Here is an 18,362-nt window from a genome sequence, read left to right as displayed (position 1 = left end):
TAGATGACCAGCGAAGCTGTTAAGCACACGACACAGAGGTGACACAGAATGTTGAACAAAGGTATGAACACATTTGTTGTCCCGATCGGCGGTCATCGTGACTATACGTACGCACACACATTCTCGTATCACCTGTGTTAAATTCGTAAGCATTTTTCATGCCTACTCAACGACAAATTTGTCCGTCACATAAGGCAGTGAATGTCTCATACCCCCTTAGCCAATGGCTCATAGCACCGTAAGCAAACAAAAAAATATTATCTACCTGAGAATTTGTTCCTAAACGTATACTGATCACGAATATGGTGCCTATTGATAACTAATCTACTGAAAATGCATATCTAAGTGATGAGACCTTTAAGCTTTTGCACAGAATAAAGCGCTTTTGCATCAAATTCGGGAGCTGAGTTTTTTCTCACGCAGATGTGTTGACGGACACGAAAAAATCCACGGAACCCTAGCCATAAACAGCTTCGCTGTAAAAAGGACGAACATTTATCCGCGCGTTCATCTAACCCGCTGATCGTACTGAGAGCTTTTACAGCGAAGCTGTAACGGGAAGTTCCACAGACGGTTCTCGTGCGGCGGCAGTGAACGCCAACGGCGGCCCGCGATGGCATGTCTGGTGTCAATTGTCAATCGACTAACAAACCGCGGCGAAGCCTGCCTCAAATCCGCGAAGCGCCCGTACGGCCAGGCCGGCGGTGAGCACGCCCAGCCGGACGCCGGGGTCGGTGATGAGCTATCACTGAGGTGGCATTCACACCGAAAGTGACATAGGTCTGGCTACTGGTGACCAAATGACATCGGTCACTTACAGTGACCAATGTTCGCACTGGCGAGCGCGACCTTCCCGCCGTCACACCGAAACGCCTCGCGATTGCTGCCATTGGCGTCTGTTTGCACAACCGTGGCCACGTAAAATAACCACTAGCGTATTCCCACGCCCCGCTCCTGCGTCACTGATTGCTTCAGCCATGGAGGAAGAAAAAGTTAAGTAGAGAGGATTACGTCGCGCGGACAGCCTTGGCAAGCGAACGCTCCGTGAAGCTACTTCATTTGCTCAGTGGTGGCCCAACACGTACGTGCACCTCTAGCGTCGAGACCACGGAGCAAGAATCTAGATTTGCTGAGACGTTTGGTTCCCAGTAGCTGTGCGAGTAGTTTTTATTCGGTGCGTGCTTCTTCAGCTGCCCTGCCGTGGCTCTGCCTTCAGAGCGGGAACGCTAAAAACAACCGCGCACTTTGACGTGCAATCACGTGCTGGGCCACCAGGTTTGGCTTCAATCTCGTTGCGCGATGCTCCCTCCTAATGTTTTCCTTCCTCCATAGCTTCAGCAGCTTTATGACTCCAATCGCGGAGCTGAAGAGTCGGTCAGTGAGAGCGGCCTCACGAAACTGCTCGCTTCTCGACCAAAGCGATAATTTCTGACCATCCCATTGCGGCCAACTTGGTAGCGCGGCCTCTGTCAGTGGCCTGCGTGAATGCAGCCTAATAACTTGCAGCAACGCAGCCATATGTCACACCGTTGGAACGTGCACCTATAGACGCCGGCGTCGGCAGAGGCTGCCCAGCATGCAAGAGCACGTGTCGGATTTGACCGAGCACTACGCTCGTGTATAGCGAAGCATTTGAAAATAATCGGTTATAACAAAGAAATTGCACTGGATATAGCACCGGCGTCAATGAGCTCAGTTGGAAGTGAGCACTCTATATTCATGTCTACCACTCTCCAGTCCCGTTTGCGCTGTTCCCTGGCAAGGTGCTGCATCCCCGACTGGCTCACATTCAGTCCTACTATAGTAGCAAGTGTTTGCAAAGTCTTTGGTAGATTTAAAGGCAGTTGCAACACAGGCTCCTATGACTTCCGAAGTATGCCTAACACACCTTCTCTACATTTGACCCATGGGTTGCTCGGATTGGCATACGTCTGCGGGAACCGTTCTGGAAGAGAAGAACTAACAACCTGTGCGTGTACAGCGACGAGTAATGCCTTTATTGGTATTGGATGACACAGTATGCAAGTAGAGACCAAGCAGCGAGGGGTAATTGCAGCGTAAGTGTTCCATGCTATGGGGCCGTGTACCGGATCCACCAGCGAGATCAGTGAGCTCAGTGGCAGGTCTCGTCGTAAACGGCCTGGTAGGTGTGTCCGCAGAGGAGGTGGAAGATGAACTTGCACGAGTGGGTCAGGTGGTTCTTCTTGCGAGCAGGTACCACCAGCGAGCAGGCATTCTCTGAGAATAGAAACAGGAACGACAGGATCGCTCTGACCGCAGTTTCAAAGTTGGTGTGCCGTCTTCACGTACTAAACTTTGTAGTAATGCATTCATCCCTAGCACAAGGAAAGATTGGAACCACCTTCCCGTCACCGTTGCAGCCAACCTGGATACCGACACCTTCAAAACCAGCATTCATGAAGCGCCACGTTGAATCTGTCTTTGTATATTGCACAAATGTTTCGTTATGTTCACCCACTCCTTTCTGTAATGCCTTCGGGCCCTGAAAGTATCTTAAATAAATAAATAAAATAACATATATCCGCCCCATGCAGTTCGTCCAGTCATGGCGAGCACCATGCCGTTTCGCCAATGAAAATGTGTTGTGGTCCATCGCAAAAACAGCAATTTAAAAAAAATGTGCGCTTTCAATAACTACTATTGAGAATTCGCTGAGCGCTTTTAAGGTGTTGTCTCACATTCGCGCCGCGTGAGATTGCAATTAAGTTTCGTGAACAGCGGACGGGTCTCCTTCAAAATTTCCGAGGCCACTTCGCGCGCCTCTCTTAACGCCAGTTCAAACCACTAGATGAATGGAGCCCTGTATATTTCGCTGCTAATATCAATTGCTACGGTACGTTTGGTTATGTGTTCGTAATCCCGTTCTGTGGCCACGATGACTTTCTCGCGGTGACGGGAACTTCGTGTGGTTTCAGGGCCAACTGAACTATTTCACAGCGGCCGGAAGCCTACTTTTACCCCGGTATCCAGAAACGAGCCTTGACTTGAAGCCAGTGCTTGACTTGGTCAAAACAACGCCCGACGTGAACGCGATAAAGGATACGCAATGAGCGTCTTTGGCCCGTTCACGCCCGGGGTCATCTAGATCAAGTAAACCATAGACTCCAAGTTAAGGTGCATTTCTGAATACGAAGGCTACACATGATAACGTAGCCGTCGTCCACCTCGACACCATCACAGGACCAACGTCCGACGGGAAAGAGTATTTCCTCGCAGGTTTCTCCTCAAAAAGGGGACGTCGGCGAAGCAGGCGTCCAGTCCCCCCCTTTTTTTCCCTTCCTTTTTCTTTCTTTTTTCTCCCTCTTTTTTTCTCTTCTTTTTTTTTTGAGGAACAGGCGAGAAAAAATGGCCAGGCTTAGCTTGGTTAAGCCAAGAATGCGTTGCATATTGCGCGAGTTGGGGCCCAGCTTTTCCTCCGGCTGTCGTGACGTCACGTCACGTCACGTGGTTGCGCTAAAGGTCAATGGTGGCTGCACGGCCGCGCCCAAGGGCTGAACTGAGTGATTGCAATATGCAACGCATAAAAATAGAAGCAACTTAATAACAAACATAGCAAACTTAAAAGAGAATAGACCCACATATGAGACGCGCAGCAATGAACAATGGCTCATACCCTCAATGGCGGCTGCGCGGCCGCGCCCTAGGGCTGAACTGAGTGATTGCAATATGCAACGCATAAAACACTCTCTCCAGACGGATGCCGGTGCTGAGACGGTGAGCAGGTGGACGACGGCTGTGTTAATCAGACCACACTCGCCAGGGGCTTGTTCTTCGTTGTGTATGATAAGCATCCACTCGTAAACATTTCTAAAGTGAACCTTGCTTTGCTTCTTAATATCCCCCCCCCTTCCCCCACTTTGCGGCTGCTGGCTGCTGCGGTTCTGCCGAATATACTACTTGTGTCCATGAACATGTGCTACAGGCCATGTGTTTCTAGGTATGTGAACGTTCTTAGCCAATGCCCCAGAATGAGTAGGCCACACTGTGTAGGTGCCTGAATAGACAAGCAGAGCAAAAAGCGATTGACCGAGTCGGCAACGAAGGCAGCCGAATGGGGAGAAAGAACTTGAGTGAACAAAATATGGGACAAGTGATTATTGAGCGAAGAGCGTTGGGCTACGTGGAAGTGAAGTGACGATATTTTAGCAAGCATCAAATAAAGCGTTGCCTATAACTGATCCCCGCTTATGCGTGCGATCTACTGATTATTTTTCTTTTTTTTGCTAATATTATTATTATTATCAACATACACCATCAAATTTCAATTTCAGGATGGTATACTTTAGGGAAATGTTCAATTTAGCGAAATGCTTTTGATTCCTCGACACATGTTCATAGAGCCTAATGCATTGAACACTTTGAAGAAACGAAAGAAATCTGTCTAGCCTGATTTAACGAAATTTGGGGCGAAATTATGGGTTAAATGAGCAAATGCCTTGGTTTTATTTCAAGTGATGGACGCCATTGGGCCGTTGAGATCTTCATCTACAATGAAGGAACGCAAAGTGGGCTCAACGGGCTTGCTGTCTACCGTAAGCGTGATGATGCGTAACCAGGCAAAAATTACATTTTTTGCCACTTGAACAAATGTTCTTTTAACGAAATAATTCACTGGTCCCATCAACGTCTGTGTGTGTAGCTTGTGTAGTTTACTTTCTGCAGCCAGTGTGAAATGTTTTCCTCTCTTCCTTCGTTTCAGACTTTGTTCTTGTTTAGAGCTTTGTCTTAGGCTATATTTTGGGTGTAGTCAAGGAACTCAGTGAGGCAACTCAACCATTTTGTCGCACTTAATCAACGGCTGAGAAGTACAGCGTGTCGCGTGGAATGCAGAGCATAGTTATACTCTTACCGCCAGCGTACGGGTGCCTGTAGACCTTGCATTCGTTGCAGTCTGAGTACGCGGTGTACAGGGAGAAGCTGTGGCCTTTCTTTGGTCCTGAAAAAAAAAAACGAAGAGCGTGAAGGTTAGTTCTTGGTAAAACGCGTGGCGCCAAGCTTGTACCATCATTCGGATATTGTCATGATTCACATAGGAACGGAGTCAAGAATAAGAAACACTTTCAGAAGTGCGAGTTAAGGAATCCAGTACTTCAGCTTGGCGACCATGTGCCCAGAAAGACACCCAACAAACAAATCAAAACGATATGTTGATATCGCGGGGATAGCATCCCGGACACTGACTGATTCCACTGTGTCGTCGAGTTCGCCGTCTTGCCACTTCTGATTGGCTGTCTCGCAGGGCCGCTACGGCCTCTCCGATTGGATGAATTTGACAACGGGGCAGGGATTTGAAGCGTCGGAAACACCACCGTAGGCCAGAAAGGCATTCCCGGATGTCGAATCTAATCCTTCGGCTGAAGTCGAGCTAGTATCATATATACTGACGTCAACGTATGCGTTCTGTAGAGCAGTCGGTGAGGGTTGCTCAAGTAGTAAGTAGAGCTCGTATCACACAAAACACTTTTTTTTATGCTTGAATTGTTCGTTGGAGCGTATTCAAGCCATTCTCGATGTTGGACAGGTTAGCGAAGGCGCTCACGCAAATATACCAAGCACCACTTAGGAATGAGAAGCTTTCTGGATTCGTGCCTGTGGATTTCGGGGATGTTCCAAGCTGCGGTTCGCGTCGCACGTGGAAACCTGATTAAGCGCGCCTTTTCCACATCGAATTCGTGACAGTATTCTCGAATTTTCTCATCCATAAAAACGCGCCACTAACGAGTCGCGATAACTTTAGCAATAACCGGACGACAGCGACAGTTCGGTAAAGTGGCCATCAGAGAGAAAAGAAAGAAAGGTGAAACAGTGCATGGCCTCCGAGATAGCTGACGGCGCGTGCTGCTGCACGATCTCAGAGGCCATAAACAACGACCCGTGGCAGTATCAACATCTGGCAGTTTTTAGACTATTTTAGTGCACTCGGGAAAGCTGGTAAAGCAACGACACAAGTGGACAGAATACAGTAATACATCCTCGATGTAAGCTGAAACAGCGCGACTGGAACGAGCGAAGAACACGCCCTCACAGGACAGCGCTTGTCCCTTGGTGTATGTCCTTTGTGTCCTCTTTTCTCGAAGTCCCTGCTGTTTCAGCTTGTATTGAAGATTAACCTGCTAGCTGTCACCGATATATAGTTACGCAACTTCCGTGTCCGGAGAAATTTGGGACAGGCTCAAAAGCTTTACCTGGCCTAACTTGACGCCGCGGCAACCCTATGCTAACATGCTTATGTTAGCAAACAACAACGACGAAGACAACGACAACAATAACAACGGCACGCTGTGCATCGAACAGTGGTTCGATGTACAGCATGATTTTATTATTATTATTATTATTATTATTATTATTATTATTATTATTATTATTATTATTATTATTATTATTATTATTATTATTATAAAGGTGTTTATTAGTCACCCGAGTTAAGACTGACCGTCATAGCAGGGCACGGACTCCCAGGACGAGCGGCGTCTCCCAAGCAAAAAGCGCTGGAGAGGATTACCCTCTATAGCGTTCCTCTTCGCTACGTTATTACGGTTGTAGTTGTTGTTGTTATTTATTTGTTCGCTTGTTTGTTCCACAACAGTTTCTTAAAGGCCGTCTGCTGCAACTAGCGACAATTTACCCTCTTCAGCCGGATAATTTGGAGAGGCGAACATGGTGTACTAACACCACATATTGCAATGTTCAGTTAACGCGTTCAACAAAGCTGCGACGAATAAGTTCTTTATGGCATAGGTTTAAACTAGGAAATTGAAGTCCGGTATAGTTATTCAGCCGCTTACTTAAAAGCGCAGAGCCTGAGGCTAAAGCTGTAGTGTCCGAAATGTCTACTAAGGCATACTTTTGACACTGCAATTATTCTGTTTGTTTTTGTTTGTTTTTTTCCCCCTCCCTCCGATAAGCTTCTGTAACCAACTGTAGGATAAAACAGTGGAACGCCAGTGGTGGTGTAAAATTGAGAACGGTATGGCCACCATGCACTGTGCACCATTCTATCAAATGCCGTCTGCGTTTTGTCACGCGTCACTCCGGAAACGTCACTGATCACTCCACTCGGCGACTCTGCTGGTGATTACTATCCGCAAAACGACGCTTACCGCTCAGAAGTGTCACGTTGTGCTTGTTGTAGAATTTGTATCCCTCCGTCTTGTGCAGTTCCGTTTTGAAGTCACTGTATAATTGAAAGAAGAAGAAAAGATGAGCTTACAAAAGAGAGAACTGGCCAGCGTAGACACCCCGCCCTGTCAAACTGATCCGCATTATAGGCAAAAGAACTTATAACTGTGTTGGGCTGCTGAGCACCAGGTCGCGGGATCGAATCCTGGCCACGGCGGCCGCATTTCGATGGGGCGAAATGCGAAAACACCCGTGTGCTTAGATTTAGGTGCACGTTAAAGAACCCCAGGTGCTCGAAATTTCCGTAGTCCCCCACTACGGCGTGCCTCATAATCAGAAAGTGGTTTTGGCACGTAAAACCCCATAATTTAATTTTTTCAATTCGCAGTATAGAGTAGCGCGGACATTACTCACAGAACCTCGCCGGTGCGGTGCTTGAGATGTGCCTCCGCGGTTCCATTCACCAGAGGTTTGGTCTGAGTGAGGTACGCGCACTTGACATCGCCAAGGTAGGGATCGTGCTCGAAGGTGCGGTAGATCACGTACCAGTACTCCTCGTACGGGAAGCACTGCAAACACACACAGTCCACCGGCGTGCCCTCAGACGGATTCGTTGTAAAAAACAAAACAAGAAAGAACGAGACGTATTTCCAATGCACCACACCAGTCCGTCTCTGAATCCGTCTCATATTTGGGCCAAAAACGTGGTTGCTGTTTCGCTTATGTTATATGTGTCTCTGCAACTGCACACCTGCGAACGTATGTGAGCAAATCACGATTGCATCTATCGAAAGTATATGCTGTGCCCTGTATTCTGAAGTGGAATAATGAGTTGAGCTGTATTAGTGAATTACCCTTATGCAATGGCAAAGCTGCCACCTTTATCGTGTGAGGAGGCATTGGTAAGCCAAAAGAGACGTAAGCGAGAAAGTTAGTCTGCGACACCGCCCTAAAGTTTTCGTACAAGTTCGCGTATGTACTTAGCTCCAGTTACTTATTTACCGGTAAAGAAGGACTGCATTATACTCTAAAGGAAGCAGATGTTCAATCTGTTCGAGTTTCACTGTGTCAACAGAGCCCGGGGAAGAGAAAATGCTTGGAAATATGTGACGTCACACTGATGTGCCGACGCAGGGAATTCAAAAACGGGAAGCACACATGCGTTTCATTTTCTCAAGTACGTACTAACTAAGCTTTCTTGCGGCAAACGAATGCAAATAGTTTTGAAGTACTTCACCAGTACAAACAGATTTGGAGTAGCTCTCGTGTTCCTTTAAGCTTCCCCACAAAACAGATGGGCTTGTATCTGAAGCAATCTCTATATCACACACATTTGTTCTAAGATGGCAGTGTTTCTGTTGCGGGAGCATGTTAAAACAATGACGACCGTTCTCTAGGATTTGACGAAGAAAAGCTCTCTTGTGAAAACGTCCAATACAAGTATTTGTCCAGTTAGTTGGTACATCTACAGAGCTCAACGTCAACAACGCATACGCAGAAAGAACAAGACAGACTCAAGCACCGGATCGAAGCGTCCCTCTCCTTCCACCTCTGTCTTCAAGATACCGATTTCGCTGGTGTTTCTATCGTTTGATATTTGTTTGCAGAACTGTACATCAAGGAGCCCAGTGCTGAACTCCTGTACTAAATGCATCATTACATCAACAGAGCGATATTCTGGTATATACACGAACGTTTATACCAACTGTTATGTTTATTCGTATCGAAGAGCTACGTATATGCAGACATCAACTGCAATAGAGGAGCACATTTGACTAAGTAGCACTCTAGATAGGACAGCACTTTCTTGAGCGAATATATATATCGAAGGCTCACTGGCACAGGACTTAAAATTTGTACCGCAGCTTTTGCTTGTCAGCGCTCGTATGTGTAGTCTCCCCTTGTACATTGATAAAGTGTTATTTCATGGCCCATCATCATATTGCATTCATATCAGCACATTCTTAAGGGACACTCATGAGAAAATTGGGCTAATCTGCAGCTGTAGAAGACGCTTCTACAAGCTTGATAAGCCAGAAGATACGCAAAATAAAGTTGAGACCGGTGGCGACGCCGTCTTGATATTTACGCACTAGTTCGCGGTGACGTCATGGATTTTTCGACGGCGTCTTCTCGAACTTAGTCTTTCTTTTTTATCGGCAAAGATGGACTTTAGATGGTACTGGAAGTGAGCCAAAAGCAGAACATATATACTTTCGAGAACTGCAACGGCGGCCTCAATAGCCAAAATACGAGAAAAAAAAATAATTTGAAATCCGTGACGTCACGGGTTTCAACGTATCGTGGGGCTAGGTTAGTCTACAAAGCCATATGCTGAGATCACGATGCCATGCTAAATTGTTCTTGGTGGTCCAAATCAATCTGGACATCTCCGCTATTCGGAGTGTCCAATAGCTGAAGTGCACATAGCTTCGAGAATTAAAAGAGAAAAAAAAAGCTACCACTAGTGAAGGCCCATCATAACTTATAGCAGTCATCAATTCCGCAAAAGTACGTAGTAACACGGCGTTCTCAGACATCGTACGATACAGACCGCGTGGCTGGAGAAAAAATGACGCCCGTGTTCATACAAAAAATAAAGGAAAGCAAAACGCTAGAATAAATCGTAAGTGCGCCAACTATTCGTGAAGTCGAACATATTACTATCGAAGGCGACCGGCTAGTTAGCGCGAAGAAAAAAAAGTTTTGCGAAGAATGTGGCACACATCTTCGCTCTGCATTTGCCTGAGCACAAGGTCCATAGTTATACGGCTTCACTCATAGCCCTGGAGTTACTTTGGGACGTCAAACCACGCCAATGAATCAGCCAATCAATCAATCAATGAATCGTACCTCAGCCTCGTCCTGGTACTTCCCGAGCTCCGGTTTCGTCTCGTAGTAGAGCGCGTTGGCAGCGACGGCGAGAAAGGCGAGCGCCAACAGGGACCTCATGATTTCTTTTCGTTGCGGGTTTCAGCACGTACGATCGGTTCCTCAACGTCGCCAACAACGAGCACAGCTACGACGTCCCTTCCGACTCGCCGGCCTTATATACAAAGCCAGCGAGAGCGCTTTCTAAAGCTCGCCCTTTCCGCATCTTGATAAACCACCTGTCTCAAGCCTCCAATGGGTCTCTCTGGTATACAGACCCGGGGGGGGGGGGGGGAGACGTTGTGTACGTATCTCACGCCTACCTTTTCGGGCTCGCGGTACGAGGGGAACTAAATGTGTACGAACCTTATCAAGCGCTCGGCAGAGTATCGCGGACGTTACGTAACTGCGCCGACAGGCTTTCCCTTTTCGTTTTTTTTTATTCTTCCGCGGAAAAAAATAAGGTGCAGGGCCTCCCGCGCCTGCTGCGGAGGATGGACAGGGAGTAGTGACCTGCTCGCCCGGGGACCCTCGGAGCCTCTCGTTGCGGCGCTGACGCCGCTAGGGTTCGCTTCGAGCGCGTGGCGCGCGGTTGCGCTAAACCGCGGCGGTGTCGCAACTACCTCGTTTGTCCAGGCGCGGGCGCCCCTAGCCCCGGCGGGCCCCCGTGGCGTGATCTTCAGACGGCCCGGGCTGAACGCCCGGCCTCCGTCTTATGGGCGGCAGCGGTGGCGGCAGCTTGTGGCCGCGGAATCTTCCATGGGCTCTCGCGGTGGCCATCGCCCTCTAACCGAGAGGAGGAGGAGGAGGAGGAGGGTACTCCCTCCCTGAGGAGACGAACGCTCTCCTCCCTTCTTTCTTTTTTTCCTTCTTACGGTCAAGAAGAAAAACCTGTCCCTTCGCCGAGCGGCGCGACGACGATACGCCTCGTTCCTGTTCCGGCGACGACGCGTCAGAATGCAGTGACGCAACGACGCACCGCGGCTGCGCTGTGGGGCCAACAACCCTTGCGCACGTGCGAGATATCTACGCGAGGAACCGCCTTTTTTTATCGGTGCAATGCCTTCCCTTGCCGTCGTCGTGGGATGCGAAGTTCCAGTGGGATGCGCAGGAACGGCCGCGGAGATCTCGGTAATTCCGGGCACCGACCAGCAACGCCTATATGCCGTACCTGTTAAGACGAGCTCGAACGTGAAACAGGTAGTGGGCGTACTGTGGTATAAAGTTTGTAAGCAGGGATATGGTGCCTCAGAAAGGCTGGCCAACGTTTCGTTAGGAGACCTATAGGAGGACCTTGACGAAGATAGGTCTTCCTATCGAAACGTTGGCCAGCCTTTCTGAGGCACCATATCCCTGTTTACAAACTTTATACCACAGTGTGCCATTCCATCTGTCAGCCCCTTGTTTGGCAGTGGGCGTAGGAAGTTTGCGGACCGTTGTATCTAAGGGGTCCAATAGTTTCCTCAGCCGACGGACGGAATCGGAGCCCATGGAGTGATCGGTTTTCCAGCTTATGTGTAATTCCATATCCCGCGATCCGTAAAGGCTGACTGCACGTTGTTCAGAAGCCACGCTTCTTAGTCGATCACGGAATGTAGACGTTGCGTTCACTGTTTCGTGACGTGAAGTCGTGAGCACCGCGCTCACCAGCAGCGAAGGGCGTTTCTCGCCCACCGGCTTAGCCAGTCGCATTCAGCGTCTACGGAAAGCGACATCCGTGAAAGTGATCCACTGCACCAAATTTGATTACGTTTGCTGCATAATAAAGAAGAAAGTTACAACGTAGTGACCGTTGCAAGTGGAATTTTTATTCGGGCGCGCTGGTTCTTTGTAAAAAACTACCAAAGATAGCAAATTTTCAGAAAACGAAACTATCACGTTTACACCTCTGTAACTCGGCAATGAAAAACGACAAGACAATTCTGTCAACTGCATCTAATAGCACATCTAAAGCGGACAAATTTGATGCATTATGTATGGTTGCGAAACACACCACTCTTGTGTGAGTAGTATTTTGCAAAACTTTCGTAAACGTTGCAACAGATTCACGTAAGACATAAATTGATATATCAAATTTGTCCGCTTTGGATGTTCTGAGGGAAGTAATTTACAGAACGGCAATATCTGTTCTTGATGTAGTGGGACAAACTTGTAAACACCAGGCTTAATTCCTTTTTTTTAACACACCAGCATATAAAAACTACACCACCCCTGCACAAGGGTGGCGTAGAGGTAGAACACCCGCCTCGCGTGCAAGAGGTCCGTGGTTCGAATCGTGGTTGCCGCGCAATTTCCCACCGGATTAAAGAAAAAATCCGCGCGATGATAAAATTGAATAAACAGGCCTGGAGTATGGCCTGATCCCGGTGACCACAACCGGTAACGCATTCCCTCACCAGAGCAGGATGGTGCAGTACTTGGCCACAACCTCCCATACGAACACAACAATCAAACCCCGGCCCTCAGTCCCCAGCAGCTGCGAAGCAACTGACCACGGCGGCGGTCAGACCTGCGACGCAGCAGAGGGTGCTAAGAATCCCTGGCTCTGGACAGGCCGCCATTGGAATATGAACCTGGCAACGTTTAGCGCTAGAACGTTATCTAGTGAGGGGAGTTTAGCAGTGCTATTGGAGGAATTAGAGGCCAGTAAATGGGATATAATAGGGCTCAGTGAAGTTAGGAGGCCAAAAGAAGCATATACAGTGCTAAAAAGCGAGCACGTCCTGTGCTACCGGGCCTTAGTGGAGAGACGAGAACTAGGAGTCGGATTCCTGATTAATCAGAATGCAGCTGGTAACACAGAGGAATTCCATAGCATTAACGAGAGGATGGCAGGTCTTGTGAAACTTTAAGAGGTACAACATGAAGGTTGAACAGGTCTACGCCCCTGCATCCAGTCATGATGACCAGGAAGTCGAAAGCTTCTATGAAGACGTGGAATCGGCGATAGGTAAAATAAAAACAAAATACACTATACTCATGGGCGACTTCAATGCCAGGGTAGGCAAGAAGCAAGCTGGAGACAAGTCCGTGATATGGCATAGGTTCTAGGGATGCAGGAGAGAGTTATTAGTAGAGTTTGCAGAACGGAATTATTTGCGGATAATGAATACCTTCTTCTGCTAGCGGGATAACCGAAAGTTAACATGGAGGATCACGAATGGGGAGACTAGAAGTGAAATAGACTTCATACTCTGCGCAAACCCTGGCATCATACAAGATGTGGACGTATTCGGCAAGGTGCGCTGCAGTGACCATATGATGGTAAGATCTCGATCAGCCGATCAATGAGTCAGCGGCATGAGGAAAAATAGATGAATTCCGGATCAAGCTACAGAACAGGTATTCGACTTTAACTCAGGAAGAAGACCTTGGTGTTGAAGCAATAAACAACAGTCTTATGGGCATCATTAGGGAGTGTCAGTGGTAATTAATAGAAGTCGGTGGACACTTCGTTAGAGAAGATACCGGTACGGTGTCGCAGGAGACGAAAGATAAGATTAAGAAATGCCAATGTATGAAACCCTGTAACCCTACAGCTCGAATACACTCTAAGAAAAAAAGGACTAAAAGGGGTAGGGAGGTTAGTCCTTTTGGGGACTAACTGATTTGCCACAACCATTAGTCATTTTGGGGACGAACTGACATGGGATGAACTGTTACTCCCCATGCGCTTACTCCTTCGGGGACTAACAGTTGCCCCTGCCCGATGGTCCTCAAGGGAGTAACGGTAATTCGTTCCGATGTTCCGCAAAGGTGGAATAAATTAAATTAGGCATTTATACCATATTAAAAAAATTAATGAGCTGAAAAAAAAAACACGTGCACGAGAGCAGGATTCGAACTCACGTCCTCTTACTCACAAGTCAGGTACTCTAACCACTTTACCACGCCGCTTTTTTTTTCTTTATTACATGGAAAAGAAAACTGAAGGTGTATTACAAAGTGGACACCACTACACACATAAAACTCGGGCAAAGACACACATGCATCCAACAAGTGCATCCAGTCTGGCGGAGGTTCCTGCGCAGCGTAGACACTTCTTACATAAGCAGCACTTTCGCGAAAGAAGGACTTTGTAGATCGCGGGCTTTCGGCATGGCGGTCACACAGTCTACTTCTCCATAGGCTATGTAAACCAAGTACTATGAACATGTCATAGGGAGGACCACCCGTAACCTTAAACGGTAGAAACCTAATTGTATATGGAGTCATGTCAATGTCCTTTTTGAGCGTCCGTTGGAGAATGTCCCAAAAGAATACAGCGTCCCTACAGTCTATGAAGCAGTGATCTATGGTTTCGGCACGTGGACAGAGCCGACAGTTTGTTGACCACGGCACAAAGCAACCCCTCGAATTCAACCAAGTCTTAACAGGGAGTGTTTCCGAATGTAATTTAAAGAAAAATGTTTTTACTCCAGGAGGTACACACATTTTTCGGACGCGCTTAAGTACATCCTGATAAGGTCGGTTTAAATAAGGTGCACGATACAAAGGATCTGGGAAAATAGAGTCGACCAGTGCCGCAGAAATTGCTTTTCGACTCGCAGTGAACACGTACTCCAGGCTGAATCTAACTTTCAAGAAAAGAAATGTGTCAACCACCTCCTTAAGAAAGCCCCAAGGGGCCTGTGGGACATCTTTGGCATTTGATGACACTACGATATTAGGAATATAATGAACTAAACGGAGTTGCAACATTTCACGCAAAAATGGATGGTCATTGTCTCGAAAGAAAAACAGGCGTGAAACAATTTGCCTGATGAAGAGGTGGACTAATCCTAGACCACCACGTTCAAGAGGGAGGAACAGATTGTCGCGCCGCATCGATTCACAACTGGAACTCCAAATAAATGTTGCAAATACGCGATGCAGTGCCTGAAGGCGAAGCCGTGAGCAGTGCAGTACTTGCAGCACATACATAAGACGGGAAGCTAAGAAAACGTTACACACTTCAGCACGAAAGAACATTGACAAATTCCGCCCTCGCCATGAATTCACTTTACGTTGAATTTTGCCAACTTCTCCCGACCAATGAGCGTTGCTATTTCTATACTGTGAGAGAGGCACACCTAAATAACGCAGATCTTCTTTCCATTGAATGCCTGCGTAATGTGATGGCATTGTGGCCCATAATCCAAACCAAAAACCTGAACTTTTTTCAAAGTTAACGCTTGCACCAGAAGCCGCACAATATTTTTCTGTAATTGCAAGAGCAGTCATCACACTCTCTTTATCTGTACAAAAAAAGGCCACATCGTCTGCATACGCAAGAACCCGAACCTCATTAGTCAGTAATTTAAACCCTTGGAAATTTTGTTCTTTAACAATGCTCATACAAAGTGGTTCTAAATACAAGCAGAACAGGAGCGGTGACAAAGGGCATCCTTGTCGTACTGATGATGCAAGCCTAATCGAATCGGAGAGAGATCCATTCACTATCAGCCTCGTTGAACCATTAGCATAACATATCCTGACGCCTCTAAGGAGCAGGGACCCGATATTTATATGCTCTAGTACAGTAAACAGGAATGAGTGATTTACCCTGTCGAACGCCTTAGCCAGATCTAGCTGCACCATTGCCACCTGTCCAAACCCCTCAGCTACACACTCGAGCACCGATCTCGCAACATGAATGTTCGTCTGAATGGACCGGCCCCTGATGCCACATGTTTGATGATCACCGACCACAGATCTTATGACAACTTGCAAACGGTTAGCTAATACCTTAGCAAAAATTTTATAATCAACATTGCATAAGGAGATAGGCCGATATCCGTCAACTTTTTGCAATTTAGTCTCATCATCGCTTTTGGCTATAAGGACGGTGTGTCCTTCGTACATTGTGGCGGTTAGGTAACCTACTTCCAAGGCCTCACGGTACACCTGAAGTAATAATGGTGATAAGAGGGAACGAAAACACTGATAAAATTCGGCAGTAAGGCCATCGGGGCCGGGCGTCTTGCCCTTCGCTAACGAATCGATGCATGAAGTTACCTCATTGATATCAATGTTTTCATTTGTGTAATTGTAATCATCCTGATTTAACTGGGGCAGCAACGATACAATTTTTTTGGCAGCATCTGTATCCAATGGCTTGTGGTCTCGAAATAGTTTTTGATAATGCTCGAAAAACGCTTTAGTTATTAGAGTAGGGTCATTAACAATGATTCCACCATACTCTATATGTAGTATTTGTTTCGACAGCGCGTGTCGGCGTTCATCACCAAGGGCCCTACTGCAAGGCTGTTCTTCCAGGAAACGTTGCTCTCGCGCACGCCTTAGTGCACCTCTGTATTTTTCTGCGTCCAAAGTTTGTAACTGTGCCTTGACCTTATAAATATCATCAATATATTGACCCGGATGTAGGCATTCAAGCTCATGCAGTTCACTCAGAAGTTTATACAATGTTTTGTAATTATTCTTTTTTTCAAAGGCCAATATTGATGATTCTTCGATAGCTATCATTTTAACTTCCTGTTTGAATAATTCCCACACAGCAAATAGTGGCAAGTCCTTGCGGCATGATGCATGAGCTATAAGCTCAGTAACACGATTTAAGAAACACTCACGCGAAAGTAATTGGTTATTAAACTTCCACAGCTCCCAGCACATACGCCGACTTTGATACCGACGGCTGCCAAACGATGCTGAGACTAGGCAATGGTCACTAAAGAATATAGGGTGCACAGTGTAACCATATATAAGAGGTAGTGCGCTAAGTGAAACGTAAATTCGATCAAGCCTTGCATGCGAGGTGCCCTGGAAGTGCGTATATCGACATCCTGCCTTTTCATTTTCCCCAATGTCCACAAGCTGATAATCACACATCAGGCGTTGCAATGCATCACTACTTGGATCATGTCTCAGCTTCAGTGACGTACGATCTTGCGCGTTACATACACAATTAAAGTCTCCAAAGAGGACCAATGCGCGATCAGTACAGAAATGGTGTTCTAGAGATAAGAAGAAGCACTCGCGTTCACGTAACTTGTTCGGAGCATAAACACACACAAATCTAAAGCTCATACCACTGATATCCATATCGCAACAGATTAGGAGCCCTTCCCTATCTGTAAACAAATGTAGCAAATCACATGGTAAATGTTTTCTAACAAATAACATACAGCCTGCGGAAACGCCGACTGCATGGCTGACACAAACATTATAGTCAGATAGGAATGGAGATAGAGCTGCTTCTGTGTTTTCATCGGATTCAATCTTTGTTTCTTGGATAGCAGCAATGTCTAATTTTCTATTGCGTAACAAATTAAGAAGCTGTACTTGCCGTCGCTTACTGCGTAAGCCACGGACATTTAAAGTGCCAAAATGGAAGGGAAGAGCGCCCGCCATGATTACCTATGGAGGTGCAGCGTCTAAACACTGCTCCAGAGGTGCACCACTTCCTTCTTGATGAGGTGATGCACAATGGGCCTTATGGTGCACGTTAACACAAGGGACATCTGCAGGAGTAGGCGTTCCCCGGAGCGGTTTTGTCAACTTTGACACCTTGGGAACGCGAGCCTCTTTTCCCGAGGGCGATGAATTGTCAGATGGCGCTGGACGCTTCTTAGCGGCCTCGCACATCGATCCAGATTCCACTGACGGTGGGCGATCTTGAACTGGTGGCGATTCTGCCCATGACACAGATGGTTCGTCGTCAGGCACCTTAGTCTCATCCTCGCTCGCAGGCTTCTGGCTGAGGCTAATGTCAGCCGATGACGGCTTAATCTGTTCTTGTCGATGAGTCTCAGGGAGTGTATCTCCAGTTGCATCCACAACTTCGGTCACGTCCATGAGATGATCGGTGATGGTATCATCCTCAGCTGGTCTATTTCCACGAAGCTTGTCAGCGTAGGTTCCGACGCATGCATCTGCAGGGTGACCGTAGCGGTGACAGTTACTGCAGCGTGGTGTTCGACATTGTCGCCGGATATGCCCAACTCTGTTGCACCGGAGGCAAAGTGGTGGTCGGCCAGGTACCAAGATAAGGCACTGGTGGCCATATATGCTCAACAGATGTGGCAGATTACTGGCAGAAACGCCATCTTTCAATGTGAACGCCACGTCTCGGTTAGTCATTTGCCAGCCCTCCATGCCGTCACACCGCCACATTTCTCTCGTGATGGACTGCACTGTGCCATATGGCTCTAGCGCTTCAACAATCCGTCTCTGTTCGAGGTGTGGGGGAAGCCAAAGAAGCTTCATCTTGATATTCTTGCATTCAGGGTCAATGACAAGGCACTTGAGGCCCTTCACCAACAACTCGCCTTTGTCGACAAGTTTCTGTTTCGCGATGCTATTAACGCATGTCACCAACCACAAATGGCTCATCTGGTATTGTCCAGCGC

At 47.3% G+C, this 18,362-nt stretch overlaps 2 protein-coding genes across 2 annotated transcripts in view; one reads left to right on the top strand and one right to left on the bottom strand.

The window, feature by feature from the left end:
- Nucleotides 1-18,362, top strand: part of LOC135916105 (neprilysin-1-like) — a 71,241-nt gene that overhangs the window by 28,900 nt on the left and 23,979 nt on the right. The gene's annotated exons all lie outside the window — the stretch shown is intronic.
- LOC135916142 (uncharacterized) lies at nt 1,985-10,202 on the bottom strand. Its single transcript, XM_065449407.1, has 5 exons — nt 9,994-10,202; nt 7,555-7,709; nt 7,122-7,195; nt 4,871-4,957; nt 1,985-2,238 (listed from the first exon to the last, which is right to left on the bottom strand). The coding sequence occupies exons 1-5, from the start codon at nt 10,090-10,092 to the stop codon at nt 2,114-2,116; spliced, it is 540 nt and encodes a 179-aa protein (XP_065305479.1). The 5' UTR covers nt 10,093-10,202; the 3' UTR covers nt 1,985-2,113.

This window comes from Dermacentor albipictus, chromosome 5 (assembly GCF_038994185.2).
Source record: "Dermacentor albipictus isolate Rhodes 1998 colony chromosome 5, USDA_Dalb.pri_finalv2, whole genome shotgun sequence".
In the NCBI taxonomy this organism is placed as follows: Eukaryota; Metazoa; Arthropoda; class Arachnida; order Ixodida; family Ixodidae; genus Dermacentor; species Dermacentor albipictus.
The sequence above is the reverse complement of the archived record's forward strand: the minus strand, read 5'-3'. Positions and strand labels throughout refer to the sequence as shown.

What these genes read in the sequence shown, in the direction of transcription:
- LOC135916142 (XM_065449407.1), bottom strand. Translation starts at nt 10,092, where the DNA reads ATGAGGTCCCTGTTGGCGCTCGCCTTTCTCGCCGTCGCTGCCAACGCG. An exon ending in CAACGTGACACTTCTGAGCG is followed by an intron (nt 4,958 to 7,121) that starts GTAAGCGTCGTT and finishes TTTTTTTTTCAG; the next exon opens with GACCAAAGAAAGGCCACAGC. An exon ending in CAGGCACCCGTACGCTGGCG is followed by an intron (nt 2,239 to 4,870) that starts GTAAGAGTATAA and finishes TTCTATTCTCAG; the next exon opens with AGAATGCCTGCTCGCTGGTG.